This window comes from Triturus cristatus, chromosome 12, assembly GCF_964204655.1.
Source record: "Triturus cristatus chromosome 12, aTriCri1.1, whole genome shotgun sequence".
Taxonomy (NCBI): domain Eukaryota; kingdom Metazoa; phylum Chordata; class Amphibia; order Caudata; family Salamandridae; genus Triturus; species Triturus cristatus.
This window is the reverse complement of record NC_140595.1, coordinates 285,400,935-285,424,000: the sequence shown is the minus strand read 5'-3', so window position 1 is coordinate 285,424,000 and position 23,066 is coordinate 285,400,935. Positions and strand designations below refer to the sequence as shown.

The window sequence follows — 23,066 nt, the reverse complement described above, 5'->3', positions numbered from 1 at the left end:
CTGCACCCCTCAGAGGCAGGGAGTTTCTTGCGAACCTTCCCCAGTGTGTAATGCAGTGTGTCTGCGCCACTCAGGGGCAGGGAGTTTCTTGCGCACCTTCATCAGAGTCTAATGCAGTGTGTCTGCACCCCTCAGAGGCAGGGAGTTTCTTGCGCCCCTTCACCAGAGTCTAATAAAGTGTGTCTGCACCACTCAGGCAGAGTGGTTCTTGAGAACCTTCACTGCAGGGACATAATGCAAGCCCCTGCAGCTACTGCAGTATAGAGGGGCGGCGAGGGAGGTGGGGGTAAATTTAATAAATAATTTTTAAAAACCTACCTGTCTTCTGGCCCGGTCCCGCATTTTCACAGCTCCGGTTCCTGCTCCTGCTCTCCTCTCCAACCTCCAGCAGGAACAAGAAGCAGGCAGCCTTCCTCCCTCCCCTAAGCCAACCACAATGCTGCAATGGCAGCGTTGTGATTGGTGGGAACGTCACCCAGCCAGGCACCTATGGGGAGGCCATTTTCTCCATGTAGGCTGCATTGCAGCCTGCATTGAGAAAGGGCAGAGTGCGCATGACTGGTTTGGGCGGCCCCAGAGGGCCGATCAAACCAGTCATGCTCACTCAGGAGTGGGCACACCACTCCTTCCCTTCCCAGCCCTGCTTTTAGAGCAGCCGTGCCCACCCACCCACCCGCAATCAAACACTTCTGCTTTCTTGGCAGTGCAATAAGCAGAAATATAAAATGGTAGTTTTACCATTTTATGTTTCTGCTTCTTGCACTGAGAGAAAGCAGTGGGGCGAAGCTCCTCTGCCCTAGTGGAGGAGCCGCCCCTGGGAGTGCCCATTCCTCTAGCAGACCACCACACCCCCTGGAATCCATAAGAATTCAGATGAGATGATATCAGGTCACAGTCTGCAAAGGAAACCCGACTGAGAACATAAAAGAATAACAATGCTAACACAATAAAGGAACCTGCAGCACTAACCAGAGCTGCCAGCATACCACAAACTATAACAATGTATGCCTATCACATTTCCTTATCCATCACATCGCCAAGGGATGCGCCCCATGACACGATGACCACGCCACGACTGACATCATACATGACATGGAAACATCTCCCACATAGGTTCAAAGCAAAGATAACCCACTTCCCATGCCACGCCCACATGTGGTAACTGGTTACTCACGCGGTACACCGTATAGTTAGAGGCTGAGAGCTCTACAAACCCCAAACTACAGTACAATACACCAATTCTCATTTGCCAAGCCCGTAGAAGATTGGACCCCCATAAAATAAACTAACATCAACAGATCGGCTTTGGAGCCAGGCAGACTGTAGAAACAGGATCCATCCCATGTTAGCTTTCATCATTTCCTGGTCTAGAGTGAATGACTCGTTTGATGAAGCGTGCTCCAGGTGCTACACAAATGATATCATTATTGTAGCTATTAGAGCGCGGTGGCAAGAGCGGCATGAGAAAATGAGGATACCATAGTGTGCATAATTAAATCAGCCAAACCCAGAAATGAGCAGGGAAAGAATGTTGAGCACGTGAAGGTGATCAGAAATGTAGTAACAATGAAGGCACGGAGCACCTTAGGGAAGACACTAAAACAAGACAGAGGCACCCCCGGAATGTCACGGAGTACTTACATTTGCAGCAGGAATGTCACCTCTACCTTTAAGGTGAGACCAGAAACCCTGTCAGCAGACAGACCCAGTTTATTTGCCAGATCCAAAACGTCCCCAGTGCACGCCTAGGAGTAACAAATATTTTGCACAACATAAACCTGTTATTAAGACGTTTTCCCATTTTATCTCACGTGCTTCTGCTGTAATAATTTTTTCAACATTTGCAAGTGGGCTATTGACTTTTTTATTTTTTTTTGTGTGCAACTAGTAACAAGGTTGTAGCCATCATCGCATACAATTGACACCAAGAAATTAGCTGGCTTTATATGCTGGGCCACTAAATGATGCGATTCTGAATTATTTTTCGTGTACTTTTTATTTATTGATTTCCACGCGGTTTACATAATCCACCACCTGGAGCATAATTTGCAGTTTTCAACACAAAATGTGTTTATAGCTCAAACGAATCAAAAATCAGCAAATAAACACTGCATGTGTGTGCAAGGCAGAGCTAAGTACTTAAGGAATTTGATGAGTTGGGCACCCTTTAGCTGTTGCTTGCTGTATTCACCAGTGCTTAATTTGTAACCAAAAATAATAATAATATTACGCCCCGGGGCTCTCGTCAGGGGGCCACTGCAGCTTGCACCACCTATTGCCCCTCCCAGCACTGCCAGTGACAGCACCAACACAGCTACTAACCATCCCGCTACAACAAGTGTGTCAATTCACACTATTCCAGCCCCCAAAGCTGCAAGAATGGCTCGGGCGGCAGATATTAGACATTAGAAATAATAAGCAACTGCTGCTGAGCTCATCTCTAAATGCGACAAATAGCGCCACCATGTGGCAGACTGTCATAAGTGTATGTGTTGAAAAGAAAGTGCAGAGCTCTGGAACTCACCAGCTCAAATTAAGCACCATTCAGGTATCACTACTAAAAAAATAAAAAATAAAGATGTCGAATATGGTCAATGCCGCCAAACAACAGCCTGGGGAAAAGCTCCTGTCTGCAGCATGAAACAAATACAAACCGTTTCAAATGTAATTCAAATAGATAAAAAAACACAGAAGAATTGCCTCTTTGGTTCATAATTCATGCACATTCATACTACAATACTGTCTCTTCTCCAAAGCAGCATTTATTTCAACAGGGCACTCCGAGTTCAGAAAATTCCGATATATATTACTGCTCTTTGTCTTGCAGTACAGTCTTCAGTCTTTCAGCAATGTTCTATATTGCAGCATTTCTGTAGCACTTTCCTACATCTTCGTGAGCACCCAAAGTGCTTTATCAACCGTGGGGGTCAGGGAATCGGATTTTGAGTACCTCCTAATGAGACACTTCCATCAGACATGTGTGGCATAGCAGTATCCTGCTGGATTGTTTCTTATTGGACAAATTTGATTCCAGAGTCCCTCAGTGTGGATACAAAATAAATCTGAAAGTAAAAAGAAACTAAAACATACTTGGGATTCGTAGGGTAAAAAAAGCACACCTTTCATCACAAGAAGTATGCACGTTTACTCTTTATATCTTACTATGAATGAAAATTGTTCATTGTATAGAAATTATTTTACTCATGGATCCTTTCTGTTTCAGGGTATGTTAAAATATATTAATACATATTATTATATAAGAATATAATAATACGTATTATGTTAATATACAATCGAAAAAATTAATCTAGAGCATAATTTGGCATAATTTAGTCAACACTGTACATAATGTACTCCATTGGTACATAATTCTAGTGTATGCTCCTGCTTTCTAAACAGATTGGAGTCTATGAAAAGCACCTTTTAGAAGCATCGACCTGTCTGGAAATGAGGATCTCTCTTGACAGGGGTTGTGGTTTTTGAACATAGACTTACAAATCACAATTTAAAACACACTGGAAAGGGATTCCCTACACAGATGCATAATGTATATTTTGGAACCCTCGAAAGAACAGTCTCCTCCCGACAGATGCCAGAGTTTGCCCATTCAGGTGTTCCACACAATGACATCCAGGAGAAATGGACAGGACATTCCCTCCCTCAAACTAGCCACTGTACAACAGGATTATCTTACACCAGCTGGCTTATGGTGAGTGACAAGCATCTCAAATGACATGGATATTCGAACAAAGCAGAAATCATGAATCGAAGGCAACAGACACACAAAAAGGTATTGTTTTTCATTGAGATGCAAGGCACATAGACTGAAGCTTTCAGTGCGGCTGCAGCCCTTGGAAGGAAGCCAAATCCATCCTCTGTGCACAGAACTCATGCTCCACAACCCCAACACCAGCGGCAAAGCAGAGCACCGGCAGCAGTGAAACAGTAATAAGCCCCCATTGGAGCAGCAGTCATGAGCATTCTAGAGACATCATCACGAGATAATTTCTTACCACAAAATGGCAGTGCTCAGCAATCACCTTAAAGTTAATGCCCCCTAGAGCATGCTACTGAACTGATTAAAACATTCTCGCTGGGGAGATCAATGGGTTAGAAAACGGTCTGAGGCATGTGATACAAAAATAAAATGCTTACATAAATTGTGTGCGTTTGACGAATGCACCTGCCAGGCAAAGTGCCACATAACAATGGGCACCTTGAAAAGCTAAGCTGCAGATAAAGCTGTGCAAGTCGCATTCTGATTGGCCACTGGAGCAGCAGTACATCACAAACTTTAGATCTGTGGAAAGCAGGGCTTTATTGGCAGTAAGAGCCCTCTTTCTATGCATGCTGATTGGCCACCTCGGCTTCAACATGTTGTTGTATCTGAAAATGAGATAAGATGAAACTCCCGCTCTATGGAATTCTGGAGAAATAGGCATTAATACTTGTATCTCTGTCCCAGCCTGACTTCAATATGCCACGAACTCTCTAAGGCATCGATGTCTCTGAGATGCAGAGGATGCGCGGTTGTTTATCAAACACTCAATCAAACCTATTGTTTTATTTTTTATACAAATTATTTCTGATAGTGAATTTTATGATAATGCATAAAGAAAAGAGATTGTGTGGGGAAGAAGCTGGTCAGAGGAATATTAACCACAGTGACAGAGTGAGTTGGGAGGTTTGCACAAACTGTCTCAGCTTTTAAGGTGCATTGGCTAACATTAGCATAGCCATGGGAAGCCAATGACAGATCAATGGATGAAACTAGGATGACCCAAAACCACCTCGCATGTCCCAATTAAATATTTTTGGTCTGTCATTAGCCATGAATGTTTGATTTTACAAAAAATGAGCCATCATCATTCTTTGATCTATTGGTGTGTCATTCGCATTTTAATTCCGCCAATCAGAGTAAACAGCATACGGCAATGAGACAGCGAACATCAGCCATTGACTTACTTAAATGTAAGTGATTGCAATCTGTTCTTTCGCAGAGAGCACATTGCCACACAAAGCTGTTCATTTCATTGCCCAGGGATACAAGAGCAATCTGTGTATTTTGAGACCAAAAGTTTTTGCTTTTTACCAATTTTCTTTTAATGTCAAACAGGTGCCAGCTCCCCCCACAACAACGTTTTATCTAAACCATGACAAAACAAACCAAGCACATCATGTTCCTTTGTTTTCTCGTGATTTTGGTAAAATGTTGCTCTTTCTCAAAGAACAGAACCACACTAAACAGTAGTTCCTTTGAGTGCCCTGGACTATTATGGCACAATCTATGCTTTTTGAGACAAAATTATTTTCGTTTTTAGCCAATGTTTGTTTGTTTTTTTAGTAGCGAGTGCCTGGCAGCTCCCCCGTCAATAAAGATTTACCAAACCATGACAAAGCAAAACAAGTATTGCCTAAGCCAAGAAGGCTTCTGTTTTTTGCTGATGCTGGTTTATATTGCCCTGTATACTAACACAAAGGCCATTTGTAAAACCACTACGTTTTTTGTGAACAATGTACGTGAAGTTGCCTCTCTCAAGTTCACTGCGATGCAGCCATTGTGGGGGTGCCTACAGGCTTACCATCACACCCTCCCAAAAAGTAGTTAATGTAACTAGGTAATAGAGTGTGTGCTTTGCCCTCAGCGCCATGGGGTCTTTCTGCAATTACAAAACATGTCCTCCTGCCCCATGGGCGTGGTAGCCAAAGGTCCCTGGTTTGTCCCCTTCAGGTCTCATCTGCTTAACAGGTTGGGAGGTTTTTCAGACCAGCAGGGGAAATGCCTTATCTATTCAAAATGCATATTTAAATATTTGTCCAAAATCTAACAAACCTCACTCTTTAGAAAGGATACACTCATTTTTGCTCAACTAATAGGGGGACTTTCTGAGGGAGAGTTTGGTGCCCCGTTCAAGAAACTCCAACTAAGGCTTAGTAAATGATTTCCTAGGATCTTTTGGTATTGTCTTTGATAGACAAGTTTTAGTAGTATTTGTTTACAAATGATAAATAGCCAACCCGGTGAACCCTTTCAAAGTTGTGATATTTGAAGACGGTGGGTATGATTGGGCGTTGTTCCTGCGAGAACGGACTGCCTCTGATGATGTTAATTAACCTTTGGGTGGATGTTTCCCTCGTCACCCTTTATACTCTTTGCAAGAGTATCTGGAGGCCAGGGAGCGGGATGGACAGGCAGGCGAATTATCTGATACCTTAGCCTTTAACCAACAGGGTGCAGCAGGGGTGCAGTCTGGCACCCATGCTTTGTACTATCTATATCAATGATCTTAACTCCCAACTGTCCACCGCTACCAGGGATGCGCCAAAATGGCCAATTCTCCTGCCCTGGCATTATTATATGCTGATGATGCCATGCAAATGGCCAGGATACCCCATGCTCTGCCATTATTGGTATTTATAAAAGGTACAAGGGGTCCCTTATGGCAGAATACTACTAAGCATAAACCACAGAAGTAAAATGAATTCTATGTCAGAAAATCCAAATGGCTGTATACATGTGTTTATTCAATCATAACACGCAAAAAATAATGAAGTGGAGAACAGCAGAAGAAAAAGCAAGAATTTCAAAGCTCAGACAATATGTATTGACTGTAGAAGTAATAAGCAGGTCATGTCACTAAACGGTTTGTACTACCAATGCTATTGTAACTTATTTACAGAACAATTTCAAAAGTCATAGTACTATTTGTCCATGACGTTCCAATCCCACCATAAACTATGGGGATCATCATCAGGACATAATTAAACATGCCTGAGACGTACAAATGCCTATAAGGAAGATGAAATGTTAAGAGGAGAGAGAGAAGAAGGAGAAACAAGGTCAGATGACCAGAAAAAAGGAGAGAATAAATTAAAATTGTTTAGCAATGATTGAGCCATAGAGAAAGGCAACAACCAATCAATCCATGCACACACGTGATCAGGTGTCAACCAAACCTGCAGCACACTGTAGATCATATTCTGCCAATACTGTCAGGTAACTTGTGCCAGTGAGAATTTTATGATCCCATATAAGGGATATACTGGGGATTTAAAATACAAGAATGAAAAGGTAACTGACCTAAACACTAGCACCCTATAGGGTACCATATTTACTAGATAGGGTGGGATCCCCGTCTCTGTCGGCACGGTACTGAGGTTCTGTAGCGATCCGAACCTGTGAATTCGGTATCGTAGTACTGACACGATTTTGGTACCAATGAACCGCAAATGATCCATTATATGCACGACAGTGTTTTCGCTACGCAACTAGCATGAATTCACTGAGAAATAGGGCATTCTGTTGTAAAGTCATGGCATCCATTTTAGTTACGGCATCCATTTTGTTTCTTGCCCTCACATAGTCAATGAACGGACGATGACCCCGGCAGAGTCACCTTGTTAAGGACACGTAAGCTCGAGCCCCGAGAAAGGCTGACGCTGCATGACTAGGCAGAATCAAGCTGCCTCCCTTGCCTGAGGCCAGTTCTGCTATACTGGTTCTCGTGTCCGTTGTCCTTACTGAAAGGCCGAAGACGGTAGCCATGCCCGTTTATGATCCATAAACACCTCTTATCCTACTTTTCAATCCTTTGCACCTGGCTCTGCTCCTCTCCTTCTGGGCTTTTACAATGGGGAGGTTACGATTTTTATGATGGGGAGGATCGGGCAAAGAATGGAAAACTGTCAAGAGGACCTGATCGAATACCGGAAACCTACGACAAATTATTGTTTGATGTCTATTTACTGTTTGTTTGGGATACCGGGTTGGGCATGAGAAATATTCGTGTAATGTTGCCTAAAGACATTTTGCGTGTATTTAAAGAACAACCCACTTAATGCAATTTGAACAGTCTCGTAGATTCTACCTCTGTGTGGTTCCTATGACTTCTGTGTCCCTGCAGTAAATAAATCTTGGTCTCTGACGCCACCATCGAGAAACCTGCGTCTCTGTTTATTTGTGCACCGAGACAGGAAGGAACTCAGGGGTCTTCGGGTGTTGTTTCCCTGACACCTCTGGACTCTTAAAAGTCCAGAACCTCAAATTGGCGCCCAACGTGGGGCGACGTCATCCGGTACCGGTCCAAAGCCTGAAAAGTCCGAGAAGTTTCGTGTGAAGATTCCGGAGGGAGGTACCCCGCTTCATCGATCCCTGTATGTCGAAAAAGTGGCCCGACAATTTCTTCCACGAGGGTTCCCGTTCCCAGACGGCTACAGAGGACCGCTGCCCTGACTGTCGCCCTGTCTTGGACCCGAGGTGCAGACCTTAGTATGGCGAGACGTAGACGGGTTCTCCTTGGTGACGTCTTCCACATTTCAGTTAAGTATTAAGTGGGTTACGCTCAGTTTGGTTGTTCTTTGTTGCTCTGGTTTAATTTGTAGATTATCATTGGTTGCTCTTGTTTAGATAATCTTTGTTTTGGTATTAGTTCATTTGATAGGCCTAAGTTCTCTGCGCATTTTGGTTGGAATTTGTCTTTGTTTGTCATGACTACCAGTAGTAATTGTTTTCTGTCCTGGTTACGTTGCAACGGGGATTCCCGGTTGGAGGATTCGTGTTCGGTTCCTCCGATTGGAACTCCTACATATGAGCTCTATTGTAAACATGATGTGGGTCCTATTACGTATAATGAAGTATGGGTCCGTTATACCAGGAAAGATGGTGTCCTTAGTTGGCCACCGCATGGTAGCTTCGAAACCAAAATACTAGACAATCTAGAAATGAAGTTGTTTAAGAGAAAAGCCCGGCCGGCAATGTTTGATTCTTTTCGCGTATGGCGCAAAGAAACCAAACAGAGAAATTAGGAAGACGAAGAAAGAACAGAAAGAGAAAGGGTTGACTTTAATGGAGTCTGCTAGGCAGCTGCATGTCAACGAGACTGAGAAAGCAATGGAGATGGCGAATAGAAAATATAATTTGGCAATTGATAAAGGTTACCCTGTATTGCCATCTTGTCCTACTAAGCCGATAGAGGATCATGAAAAGGATCCTCTGTTGTCTTACCTGTTGAATTCACCTCCACCGTACGCACAGGGTATTACAGCACCACAGTTACTACCTGTTGTACAGCCAGCTGCTGGTCAGCCTGGAATAGTTGCTCCACTTCCCTTGATTCCAGCTCCTGTCTTTCCCGTGGTTAATGTTCCTTCGGCACCCCCTCTACCTGGGTCGCCTGTTCCGCCTTTGCCTGTCGTTTCGCAAACTGCTTTACCTGCTACTCCCACCCTTACTATTTCATCTGCTTCAGCTGCCCTGTTCCCGAACCCTGTGAACATTCTGACTCCGCTTTCCGTTCGTCGGAAAATAACCGACTCTGTAACTAATATCTTAACTCCTCTCTACAGGTCTTTAATTGGGACCCCCGTTTCTGACTCTATACAGAGACGTAGCCAGCTTCCTGGTCCTCAGGAGCGAGAAATGTTAGATTCGACAGCTCTTAGGTGGATGTCGAAAGCTGTGAAGTATGATGCACGAAGAGTGTTAGATACCTTTATGCAATGGAATGAACCAACTCAACGTTATGTTTTTGACGTAATGTGTTCTCTTGTGCGTGAAGAATGGGAAGACGATGACTTAGATTCCGTCCCCTCTGATCTGATAAATGTTCAGCAGAAATTTGCCGCAGGAATGGTGATAGGTTCAGAAGTAAGAGGAGCGATAGAACTGATCTTAGCTTATAGGGATGATTCCCCTCTTCGAGCGACAAGGGACCCTGATGGTTCACCGATTACTACTAGGAAAAGAGGAGGTCAATATCCGATGAGGGAAGTTCCACCGATATGGCGTGATGCAGTTCAAGCTGATGGGGCTAATGGTATTGCAGTGGCCCCGGCACAATTCCAGAGAGTGTGGATACACATCCCTTGGAAGCGGGCCGAAGTATTAGCAGTAAAACAGGCGTTGCCGGAACCGCGTAAAAATCCTGCTGGTTATTACAAAGAGTTAACGCAGACAGTTCAAGCGTGCGTCATGAATTTGGCAGACATTGAAATGCTATTTGGTAATGTAGTGCCACAGCCTATATGGGCCAAGATTCGGAAAGAGAACCACCCAGTCGCCTTAGGAGGTGATTGGCCTGCTATTGTAGCAGCAGATGGGCAACAAGTTGGCGGTGCTAAACCGGAACCTCTGATTGCTGCCTTGCCTGGCAGAATAATTAATCTGATGAAAACGCTGATGCCAGCGTTACGAGTTAATTGGGATAAACTATCGGCATGCAAGCAAAAGAAGGACGAAAGCATCTCTGACTTTTTCACTAGATTTGAAGAGACCTTCGTAGACCACAGTGGGCAAGATATGAGTACTGAGGGAGGCCAGAGGTTGTTTGTCGACAAGTTTGTGTTTAATTTACTACCTGAGCTTAGTAACAAGTTAAAGGATTCTGAAAGTGCATGGGCAGTGTCGACGACAGCACAGATACTTGCAACTGCTCAGTATTACGAGAATAGAGAAAAAGAAGAGAAGGAAAAGTCAGAAAAGAAAACGAAAGATTTAAAGACTAAAGTTCTATTGCAACAGGCGTATCCGCCTCGCTCGAATCAGTCAGATTCACAGTAGCGACCCCAGTTTCAGCAACAGCCACAATTCCAGCAAGGGACGTCCCAAAGATTTAATTATGGTTTTTCCCGACAACAATTAGCATGGAATCAGTGTGCCTATTGTAAAAAGGAGGGTCATTATAAGAATGAGTGTCCGGTACTGCACGCACAGACTAGTGATGTCCCAGCTCAGAGAGGTAATGTTGGGTTTATGCAAGCTCCTAGAGGTAGAGGACGTGGTACAATGACACCACAGGCTGATCGCCCATCAAATTATTTCGATCAGCGAAATGTACAACCGGCGCAATCAGGTAGATCTCCACAGTATCATGTTGAAGATTATCATGATCATAATGAAGAGATTCAGAGAAGCGAGTACTAGGACAGCCACAGGCAAAGAGAGGGAGTAGTATCAGTTCCAGTTGATCAGAGTGGACCTTATGTCGCAGTAGTTACATCAGGCGTGGTCGAACCATTTCTGTTGGATACTGGTGCGGCGAAAAGTTCAATTATGCATGCGAAACTCCCTGGCGCACCTTTGTCTGGCTTAACAAACACTTCAGTAGGTTTCTCAGGCGTCCCTGTACACAATCCTGTTTCTAGTCCTTTGCCAATATCTGTTGGGCCATGTGAACTAGAAGCACCCCTTATTCTAACAACCGGTTGTAATGAGAATCTGCTTGGTTTAGATCTGTTGAAACGCATGCATGCGACACTGTACTGTTCTCCTTCAGGAGTACAGCTCACATTAGGCAAAAGAGTCATCTCTCCAATGTATATGTCGATGGATAAGCTCCCACCGGAGCTGCGTTCTCTCCCTGATACTCTTTGGGCGACTGGTCCTAACGATGTAGGCCTCTTGGAAATTCCCCGTTATGTGGTAAGTCTGAAAGCAAATGTTAAATTCCCACGAATCCCACAGTATCGGATTTCGAATGAAGGTGAACGTGCACTCTTGCTGATTGTGAAAGACTTAATACAGAAAGATGTGATAGAAGAAACTAGAGGAAATGTCTGCAATAGTCCTGTTCTGCCGATTTTGAAACGCACTGACCCGTCCAAACCTCCAATCTACAGATTTGTGATTGACCTCAGAGAAGTTAACAAAATAGTGATTCCGCAGTTTCCTGTGGTACCAGATATCACTGCATTATTGACGTTGATTCCTGCCTCCGCTTCATGGTTCACAGTGATCGATTTGAAGAATGCCTTTTTCAGCATTCCGATAGCCGAGGAAAGTAGAGACATTTTTGGTTTCTCCTTAGGAGGTCGCAGTTTCAGATTCAAACGCGCTCCACAAGGTTATTGTGAGAGCCCTTCAATTTACAGCCAAGCATTAAAAAGTCAATTAGATGCTCTTGTACTTCCACCTGGTGTTGCTCCGATCCAATACGTAGATGATCTTTTACTGGCTGCTGATGACAAGGAAACTTGCAAAACAGCTACAATTTCTTTATTACGTCATTTGTCAGACTTACATCACAAGGTTTCACCTTCTAAACTGCAATATTGTTGCCAAGAAGTGACCTACTTAGGTCATCTTTTGTCAAAGGAGGGAAGAAGGTTGACCCCAGAGAGAATCAAAGCAATTTCGCAGATGACTGTACCAAGCACACAGAGAGAAGTACGTGCGTTTTTGGGTATTACGTCATACTGCAGGCAATGGATCCCAAATTTTTCTCTCATGGCAAAACCATTGCTAGCCCTGACTGGAAAAGGTGTTCCGAGCCCTTTGCCATGGTCTGAGGAATGTCAACAGAGTTTCTCCGACTTACGTGATGCGCTGTGTTCAGCTCCTGTGTTGGGTACTCCTGACTACAGTAAGCCGTTTACTTTATATGTCCATGAAAGAGAAGGTTGTGCGTTGAGTGTATTAACGCAACAATTTAGTGACAAACAGCGACCTTGTGCATATTTCTCATCCACATTAGATCCGGTAGCCAGAGCATTGCCAAGTTGTTTGAGAGCTACAGCAGCAGCTGCAGTGTCTATTCGACAGTCTGCTGGACTAGTCATGAACAACATGTTAGTAGTCATGGTTCCACATGCAGTGGATACACTCATGAATCGAACGAAAACTCAACACCTCACCAGTGCTAGACTATCAGGCTATGAGCTGACGCTTTTGGCAAGTCACATTCAGATCAAGCGATGCAACATCTTGAATCCAGCAACGCTGTTGCCGACTACTCAAGAGTCGAGTGATTCAGAGCCCCATGATTGTTGTTTTAAAACTGAGGAAGAGACAAAAGGTAGGATTGATTTAAAAGATACTCCGTTACTAGATCCAGATGGCACTTTATATGTCGATGGGTCGTGTTTTAAACTACAGAATGGTGATGTGACGGCCGCGTATGCAGTTACGACTTTGAGTACGATTGTTGAGACTGCAAGAGTAAGTCAGAATTCTGCCCAAGCTGCAGAATTAATTGCTTTAACAAGAGCGTGTGTTTTAGCGGAGGGAAAGAGAGTGAATGTGTTTACTGATAGCCAATACGCCTTCGGCGTAGCACATAGCTTTGGACGTCTCTGGAAAGAAAGAGGTTTTCTCACGTCCCATGGGACTAAGATCCAACATGGACAGTTAGTCAGTGATCTATTGGAATCCCTGACCCTACCGAATGAAGTTGCGATCGTGAAGTGCAGTGCACATCGAAAGATTACGGATGATGTTGGCCGTGGGAATGCGTTCGCTGATGAGGTCGCTAAAGAAACGGCCAAGAACATGACGAGCCGAATGTACGTTGCAACGTCTGCAAGATGGATTGCTGAATCAGGGATGTGTGAGAATACGATTGAAAGTGTGAAGGCAATCCAGAATGAAGCAACTGAAAATGAGAAGAATGAATGGAAGGAGAAAACGGGTAAGAAGGATGCAAGTGGATGTTGGGTTGATTTGTCTGAGCAGCAGCGTTGGATGTTACCTGACGCGTATGTGCTCGCAGTAGTCACGATGGCGCATGGAGCGGCGCACATCAGTTCGAAAGGGATCTGTAAAATGTTAGCTCCAGTGTGGAAGAATGATGGAATTACGAAGTGTGCGGAAAGAGTGGTGAAAAACTGCATGATATGCCTGATGCATAATCCTGGCAAGGGAACCCCAACCCCAACTGGTCATTTTGCCCCCCCTTCTTGTCCCTTTGAAGTGATTCAGTTGGATTTTATCCACATGGACAGGTGTAACAATCTTAAATATGTCCTAGTGGTAGTCTGTGCCTTTTCAAGATGGATTGAGGCATATCCGTTAAAGGATAACACTGCTATGTCCACTGCCAAAATCCTCCTCAAAGAATACTTCCCCAGGTATGGTATGCCACGGATTGTTTGGTCGGACAATGGAAGTGAGTTTGTAGGGAAAGTTATGAAGAGTGTGTGTACGGGTCTGGGTATTATCCAAAAGTTCCACAGTGCGAATCACCCACAGTCAGCGGGTTTGATTGAAGGGTACAATGGCACCCTGAAGCTGAAACTTGCTAAAATTCAAGCTTCCACTGGTCTATCTTAGCCAGATGCACTGCCTTTAGCTCTACTCTCCACCAGAGCGACTGTACACTCTCGAGTAGGGCTTAGTCCATATGAGATTGTGTTCGGTCGCCCTGCTAATGTTTGGGGAGTCCCTAGGCTAAAGGAATTCAAACAGATCGAATACCCAATGTTGATTGATTATCTTTATGACCTGACTGCTAAACTAAGCCTTATTCGTCAACAGGTATTCGAATCCTTGCCTAAACTGCCAGAGAGTCCAGGACACACGTTGAAACCAGGCGACCAAGTGGTAGTGCGGAATTTTGAGCGAACTCGGAACCTCCAGCCAAGATTTGTGGGTCCGTTCCAGGTACTCCTAACAACGAGAACTGCTGTACGCCTAGCTGGAAGGAAGAATTGGGTGCACGCTAGCCATACGAAGCGTGTCCCTCTCCCACTCCCCTACGACAACTGGGTTAGACAGGGATTTGGTGTATCCGAGACAGAACCTGTTCCTAGGCACATCCCTTTCAGTGATGCAGAGTACATAACGGACCCACAAACTGAAACACAGAACTTTGACACCTCAACAGGAACCGCTCTTTTGAATCCTGGACCGAGTGTTGTACAAAGTGAACATTTGTCACCTGTGGAGTCGAACATTTCCGCACCTATAGACCAGCTATTTCAAGATCAGACAAGACCCGGAAAGTACAGATACAATCTACGTTCTCATGTTATGAACTAATGACATTGCATAATTACCTTTCTGTTTGAAAACTGTTTTGATCTTTTTGCATTCCATTCAGTCAGGAAGTTTGCTCTAAATTTTTATCTTTTTGTTTCTCTCACCTTGCCGTCTGGGTTACCGTAGGGTCGTGACGTGTGCCTTGTTTTGATTTGCAGGGAACCAGACACAAGGTCGGTTTCTTCTGTTTATTTTGGGAACTCCCAGGGTAAACAGAGGCAAGTTTTTAACAGGTACAAACCATCCGTTGCGAACGGTTGTAGAAGATGGAGCTTCCTGAACTACGACGGGTTAATGTCATAAATGTGCACAAGACAAAACTATATGACATATTATATAGCAAATGTTTTCTAATGCAATGTACTCTGACACTTCTAATTGTTTTGATAACTTTGGTAGGCGGAATTATTTTTGGTATTCAGTTGATCTTTACACCTGTTACATCTACAGTATCTCCCCATGTTCCTGTTTCTCCGACTGTTGTTTCTCTTCATTCTTTCCATCCTTTTCCTGCCCACGAGCAAGCTTGACGCTCTGAGTTTATAAATAACACTTTCATTCAGCTCTTACATCAACATCAACTAGTGGTTAACACAACAAACTGCTGGGTGTGTGGTTTGATACCACATACCATGGACAAGGGCATCCCTTATCTAGTTCTGCCTTTTAGTTATAATGGATCATTCTGGGCATTTCAGACCATGTTCGCTTATGCCCTAGAGACCTATCCTCCACGACCTCCGCGTTCCACTAGGTATAACTCTGCTAATAGAGCCTTGGTAAAAGGAATCACTGACATGGTTAGAGATGCCAATAACACTCCGTTCATTCCCAAGGATGAATTGCGAGTTTACATGGGTTGGAATGTTACGGAATATGGCATTACTCTGGGTGAGAACAAACGTAAAAGCTCGACTCCAATCTGGGTTGTACCCCACCAAGGTCAGGTCTGTTTGCAAGGAAATGGGAGGAATCCGAAAGCTCGACTAGGGAAAAGTGACTGTATCGAAACATATGTTTTCCCGTCACAGTCTTCCCCTGCATTCTTAGCTGCTAAGGGTACCTATTTTGTTTGCCAAGACAGAGCATACACATGGCTGCCTGCTGACTTCTCAGGCTCATGTTATATCGCTCAACTATTACCTCCGACATACACTGCTGCACCGGACTATCACAAAACTAGAGTTGTGAGAGGTGTTTTCAGTAAAGAAGATACTGCTGGCCAAGAGGCAGGAGACTTCTTCAAAGGTTTCCTTCCATTCTGGGGGCCTATGGCCAACAGTAGAAACTTACGTCAACTAACACGGGTAGTTGAATCCACTATCACCGAAACTGCGGGTGCCCTTAGTAACCTGACAGCTGAGCTTCAAGCGGATCGCCTCATGACGTTACAGAACCGTATGGTCCTTGATGTATTACTTGCAGATCGAGGTGGAGTATGTAAGATGATCCAATCGAGCTGTTGTGTTTTTATTCCAGATAATGCGCCAACGGTATATAAGGCCATCTCTAAGTTACACAAAATCTCTGACTCTATTCATATAGAGGAAGGTGACTGGTCATTAATGGGATGGTTCTGGAGCCTGTTATCTGCGTGGGGATGGAAGGTTCTGATAGTCACTGGTGTTGCGTTGGTATTTTTATTTTCGTGCTGTCTCCTTGGTCAGTGTGGTCCTGCCTTATGTAATCTCTGCATTTCAACATGCGTAAGAAGACCACCTTTTTTTAGAGATACGCCACGGGATAGAGTAATGCTTCAACAACATATCAGTGACCTGATGAACATAGAAATGGACTCTGACATAGAGTAAGTTATTGCCTATGTAAGGGCAAAAGGACGGTCTGAGGTTCTGTAGCGATCCGAACCCGTGAATTCGGTATCGTAGTACTGACACGATTTCGGTACCAATGAACCGCAAATGATCCATTATATGCACGACAGTGTTTTCGCTACGCAACTAGCATGAATTCACTGAGAAATAGGGCATTCTGTTGTAAAGTCATGGCATCCATTTTAGTTACGGCATCCATTTTGTTTCTTGCCCTCACATAGTCAATGAACGGACGATGACCCCGGCAGAGTCACCTTGTTAAGGACACGTAAGCTCGAGCCCCGAGAAAGGCTGACGCTGCATGACTAGGCAGAATCAAGCTGCCTCCCTTGCCTGAGGCCAGTCCTGCTATACTGGTTCTCGTGTCCGTTGTCCTTACTGAAAGGCCGAAGACGGTAGCCATGCCCGTTTATGATCCATAAACACCTCTTATCCTACTTTTCAATCCTTTGCACCTGGCTCTGCTCCTCTCCTTCTGGGCTTTTACAATGGGGAGGTTACGATTTTTATGATGGGGAGGATCGGGCAAAGAATGGAAAACTGTCAAGAGGACCTGATCGAATACCGGAAACCTACGACAAATTATTGTTTGATGTCTATTTACTGTTTGTTTGGGATACCGGGTTGGGCATGAGAAATATTCGTGTAATGTTGCCTAAAGACATTTTGCGTGTATTTAAAGAACAACCCACTTAATGCAATTTGAACAGTCTCGTAGATTCTACCTCTGTGTGGTTCCTATGACTTCTGTGTCCCTGCAGTAAATAAATCTTGGTCTCTGACGCCACCATCGAGAAACCCGCGTCTCTGTTTATTTGTGCACCGAGACAGGAAGGAACTCAGGGGTCTTCGGGTGTTGTTTCCCTGACACCTCTGGACTCTTAAAAGTCCAGAACCTCAGTACCATACAATCTAAATTGGATAAAATGGCATAGTGAGACTACATTTAAGAGGAGAACAATAAATGAAGGGCTGGAATTACGCGAGAGACACACCTGATGGGAAACTGAATATCCAGGCAGATTTATATTGATCATTGAAGGAACGGTGAAATGGTGGGGTTTCTATTTTCTATTTAGGGAGTTTTGTAAAGCGCTTGGTGACGCACAGCGGCGTGTCCCCGCGCTAAGGAGCGGCTGCTAACTGGAACCTACAGAAGTGGAATACTTTACTGTTCGAATAGTGTAGTTTTGAGCTTGGCTCTAAAGATTAGTTCAGATGGTTCGAGACGCAATATTAAGGGTAATGTGTTCCATCTGACGGCTGCAAGGTACCTAAAGGATCTTCCGCCCATCCGTGCTCTGGACACCTTGGGGACAACAAGGCGTCCCGAGCCAGAAGATCTGAGGGAGCGGGACGGTTCATAAGGTGTCAGCAGTCCTTTCAAAGGGAGAGGAGACCTCCCGTTGATGATCCGATGGCACATGCAGAGTGCTTTGAAATCAACCCTACTTCTGATCGGGAGCCAGTGCAAGGACCGAAGGGCCACCGAGGATGCGGCTCTTCTGGGTAGTCTAAGTACTAGCCTAGCAGCGGCATTCTGTAGGACCTGTAAACGGCTCAGATTCTTCTTCGGAGTCCCTAGATAGAGGAGGTTGCCATAGTCCATCTTTGAGGTGACTAGTGCATGCACAAGGGTTTGACGGGCCTTTACAGGTAAAAACTTCAATGCCTTCCTGAGACTTTTGAGGGTCCCAAAGCATGATCCGACCACCCGGTTGATCTGAGGGCCGAAGGTCAGGTCGGAGTCGAACCAAATGCCCAAGTTCTTTGCTTTCAGGCATGGGATAGGTGTTGAGCCAAGGCATGGAGGCCACCATGCCGACGTCCACGCCGATCGGTCTCCCCCTACGACAAGCACCTCGGTCTTATTTCCGTTAAGCTTAAGGCAGTTTGCGGACATCCAGGCAGCTAGGTCTTGCATACAGGCTCTGAAGATGTCCGCCGAAAGATCGGGTGCACGCGACAGGGAGATCACCAACTGCGTGTCGTCGGCATAGGAAACCATTCGGAGGCCGTAGCTCTCTACCAAGGAGGCAATCGGGGCTACGTAGAGATTAAAAAGTGTTGGGCTCAGGTTGCCAATCTAAATTAAAGAAAGTAAGGATTTTCAAGGGCATGCAAATTGAAAGTGTAACCACGGGTGCATGTATGGCAAGCAGGAAGTAAGGTCTGCGTACCCCAATTTAAATCTACCTGTACATTCACTTTACCCATCGGGTGCGGCTCTCTAGTTATTCTGGCCCTTCATTTATTGTTCCCCCTAGCAGGCTCTTCATCTGATTTTCAGACAATCACATTAACAGTTGTTTAATATTTAGGTATACATTAAACATGACTTATAGCTACCGACCAAGCCATTGTTATCACTTTAGGAGGGCGCGGAATAGTCTGAACTGTCACATTTGTAGGAGTGTGATGGTTAGTAGTTGTGCTGGTATTATCATTGGCAGTGCTGGAAGAGACGATGAGTGGTGCAAGCTGCAGTGGCCTCCTGATGAGCGCCCAGGCTCATATTTATTTTTTACAAATTAAGAACTGGGTATTATCATACAAAGACCCATCCAAAGATGTTTTATGTTCCTTCCACAAACTTTTGTATTAGTCATAATAAATTCGATTTCTTTGATTATGGACAATTCTCTGTACTTAGGCATGACCATCTATAAAATTAAGTACCCGCTCAGCACAAAAATACTCTCTATAGGCTACATGCGACCCAGGTTTGCACCTTTTCAAGACCCTTGCAGACTCCCCATGAGCCAGAGTATGCATTTTAAAATGTTGTGCCTAGTCCACAAGGCACAAGATTGCTCAAGCTTGGAATCCCTCGCCTGGGTTTACACCACACATTTGAGGACAAACATTCCATCTACAGAAGTTTAGATTACCACCTTCCACACTTTTAAAGAGGAACAGAACCTATCATGCTCGGGGCTCTTTCCTCTGGAATTCCCATCTAAAGTCCAATTAGTACAAACAACAACCAACTGTTGGTCAGTCGCCAGTTACTCCTGGCTGTTCTCTGCACATGCAGCAAGACCTTGATCGTTTAGTCTATGTCATGATCCACCACCTTTTGGTTGTTATGTGGTGTTTGCAAATGCATCATAGTATGGGTTTATCAATAAACAATTGGGGCTCTTCAGTGTTACTATGATTCCTCTGATCAGCAGCATTATGAGATATCTGTATGTATCAGGAAAATTACTTTCACAGGGAACTTAATGCAACGGTCCAATACTAGCGAGAGCACAGAAAGGAACCCAAATTCAGGGAAAGACCATTTTCTGGTGAGATATGTACAGCCCTGCATAAGATGGCGCTTCAAGCTTCAATAACTATTTTTCTGCTTTGAAATAACCAGCATAATGAGTTTATATTACATTTTTGCCAGAATTGCACAAGTGGCCCTGCAAAGCTGCACAATCCCAAACAGAACCCAAGAAGTGATTGTGACTCCAGCAAGCGTGCACGGCAAGCAAAGGCAAACATTTTAATGCAAGCAGGCAAGATTCCACACCTTTAATCAAAAGAGACCAGCAGAGCCCGTGAATTCATTCTCCCACAGTGAAGCTCCCTATGGTAGCATCTCTCACCTCAAAAACTCCGGTAGGGCCTCCTGCCCCAACATTGGCATTGGCACACTCTGCCATTGGCTGGAATTATAAAAGTTAAAGGTTAGCTTCAAAAGTTAAAGGTTAGTTTCTATGTCAAAACATGCAATAAATTCCACACGTCTTTGCTTAAAGCAATTGCAAAGACCAACCTTAGAGGAAAACGCGCCTTCCCTACGTCCACAACCAATATATAAACGTGGCCTTCAAAGTTCGCTTAATTCGGAGTACTTCACACTACAAAGAAGTTTCAACTTCATTGGCTTTCAGGGAAGGGTGGTTTCACTTTACCCGATCCTGTTCGCGTACACATGGATTGGGCATCATGTCTGTCACTCATGACTCTCTAGCTCTGAGTGACAGCAGGAAACACAGTATCCGTCATTAGTCAAACATATCCTCTCATTTCATCCAGCTGAAACCCCGCCCTTGAGTAAGGCAAAGAAATGAGAGGTACATCAATAGGACTGATCCCAGTATGCGGCTGGGCTCCTTCTTTGCAGCTTAGCAGAATTCACAAAGCTAGTAAAGTTTAAAAAGAAGTTTTAAAAGTTACGAGACCCAGGACTTTGCACTTCTCGGATACATAGGAGATGACCTGAAGTGCTCAGCATCAATAGTAAATACTTATCCACTGCAATTAACTGGGAGAGTCTAAGTAAAAGCAAGAACATACACCTGGCTTATCACATCAAGTGCCAGGTGTTTGCAAAATACCAGACATTCATCATCATCAGGGGATTAATCAATAAGTCCCCTACCTGAAAAAGGTTCTAGGTTTGCCAACCCACCCATTAATAAAATCCGGTTGGGCTTACAAGATATTCAAAATGTATGTGTGACCAATTTAGATAAATTTCACTTGGATTAATTAAATTTATGTGGGGGGGAGGTTCTAAAATTTGGACTGGATTTTGGTATCTGGCAATATGGTGTTGCTGGCCCCAGCCGAACAGCAAAGTCAGCCGTACCACACCTGCAAGTCTCTGGGGATGAGAACTGCCAGCTTTTATTATAGGAGCTCTACCCATACACAAGGTTTTAGTTTCACCTGACCTTCAGATGTTTTGCCGAATATTCACTCATGTTCATTTTTGTGCCTTTAGAAGAAGGGTTGATTCACTGAGAAAAAATAAAAGCATACTCTATGCAGTCCTAGATTTAAGTTAACAAAATAACAGTGAAGACTCCATCTGCAAAGGAATCTGAAGAAAATCATCAGGAAAGGAATTCTTACTATTTATTTTTTTTAATTGAATTTATTTTAAAAAAGAGAATGCATTTCAATGCGCAGAGTTGCAAAACTTCATGAGGTGTGCGCAATACCATGCACGTAGGGTCGCAACTCCGTCGACAGCTCTACAGACAGACAGACCACTGCTTGAAATAACACTATGTGAATCTTTCCAAGTGTTACTGTATTTTCTAGAAGCAAATACTGCCTATAGCTGTGTGCGAACACCAGTATACCTGTACCACACTAACTTTTCCACAATTTTTTGTCCGGTTATGTTTTTTTCACGTGAGGTATTGTGCACCTGTCACGAATTTTTGCAACTCTGCTCATTGAGCTGCATTCTCAATCAATCAATCTCTTGTTTAAAATTAATTCAATTCAAATTAAGTGCTAAAACGATAAGGTGCTCACGTCCATGGCAGCCATGTCCGTTTAGTTCATACAGGCTATGTCCACACAGTAGCTCTCACGTTGTGCTGATTTCAGTTATTAGTTAGGTACACACAGGGCTTTAAGTGAGCCGGGTCTCACCAGGTCTGAGCACCGGCAGTTGTGTAAGGGAGCCTCAAAACGGGTCTCTATCGGGCTCTGGTTTGTGCCCTGGCGGTCCGTTTTTTTTCCGGACTGCAGTGACAGCAGGCACATCGATGTGCGTCTGGTGAGCGTTGTAGAAGATGGGAAATCCTTTAAAGAGTCATTTTCTCTCTGGAGTTCCCTTCTCTTTTTGAAACTCATGAGCAGCAACATTATCATGGTGTCACCAGGGCTTTAAGTGGAAGTTTTTTCAATATTATATACAAGCCATAGTGCTGCTTATTTATCTTATGCAACTAACAACCATTGACAAAGCCAATAGTCCTGACTTGTAGGTATGATGTGACTTGTTGTATCATATCTGGACGCAATGACAGGTACACCAAAATACAAGTCGGGCGGCACGTTGTGCTAAACACAGATTCTTAGTTTACGTGTTTTTAAGCCACGCCCTTAATTTACCTGTAATCTGTGGGATTGAATCACCAGTACCCTGTCGCTGTGTACCTATGAACAGGTGTAAATATTTTTCATTTGTCATAGAGACTGTAATAACTGAAATCGGCACAAGTGAGAGTTACTGAGTGGACATAGCCCGCATGAACTATACTGACTGGACGTTGGTTACCAATGAAGGCAGAATCAGTCCTTTCTTTCCAGCAACAAATAAATTCTCCAATGGGAGTAGACTACTGATAATTTAAATGACACCGTTTGTATGTTGCCTCATTATAGCAAGGCTGAAGAAGACAAATGCCAAAACGCTTTACTTTCAATTACATCAATCAATATTTACCCCGCGAGTGCTTTGCCCTCTGGGAATTATATGGAATAAACAGCGTAGGTCTCCACCCCACGCAGAGTGCACCTGTCCTGAGTGCAGCTTGGCTAAAGGTGGAACTGTGTAAAGGGATGAGTGAGTGAGTGAGTGAGTGAGTGAGTGAGTGAGTGAGTGAGTGAGTGAGTGTGTGAGTGTGTGTGAGTGAGTGTGTGAGTGAGTGAGTGAGTGAGTGTGTGAGTGTGTGTGAGAGTGAGTGAGTGAGTGAGTGAGTGAGTGAGTGAGTGAGTGAGTGAGTGTGTGTGTGTGTGTGTGA

General features: G+C 44.2%; 1 protein-coding gene across 6 annotated transcripts in view; it reads right to left on the bottom strand.

Annotated features, from left to right (window-relative positions):
* LOC146775882 (death-associated protein kinase 2-like) overlaps nucleotides 1-23,066 on the bottom strand; it is a 668,281-nt gene that overhangs the window by 277,620 nt on the left and 367,595 nt on the right. For 4 of the 6 annotated variants that reach the window (XM_085639575.1, XM_085639576.1, XM_085639574.1 and 1 more), the window contains one exon: nucleotides 20,184-20,243. The exons of the other annotated variants lie outside the window; for them this stretch is intronic. In XM_085639575.1, coding sequence (XP_085495701.1) covers nucleotides 20,184-20,240 — 57 coding nt within the window. In that variant the 5' untranslated portion in view covers nucleotides 20,241-20,243. The remainder of the gene's footprint in view (nucleotides 1-20,183; nucleotides 20,244-23,066) is intronic. 6 annotated transcript variants of the gene reach the window in all.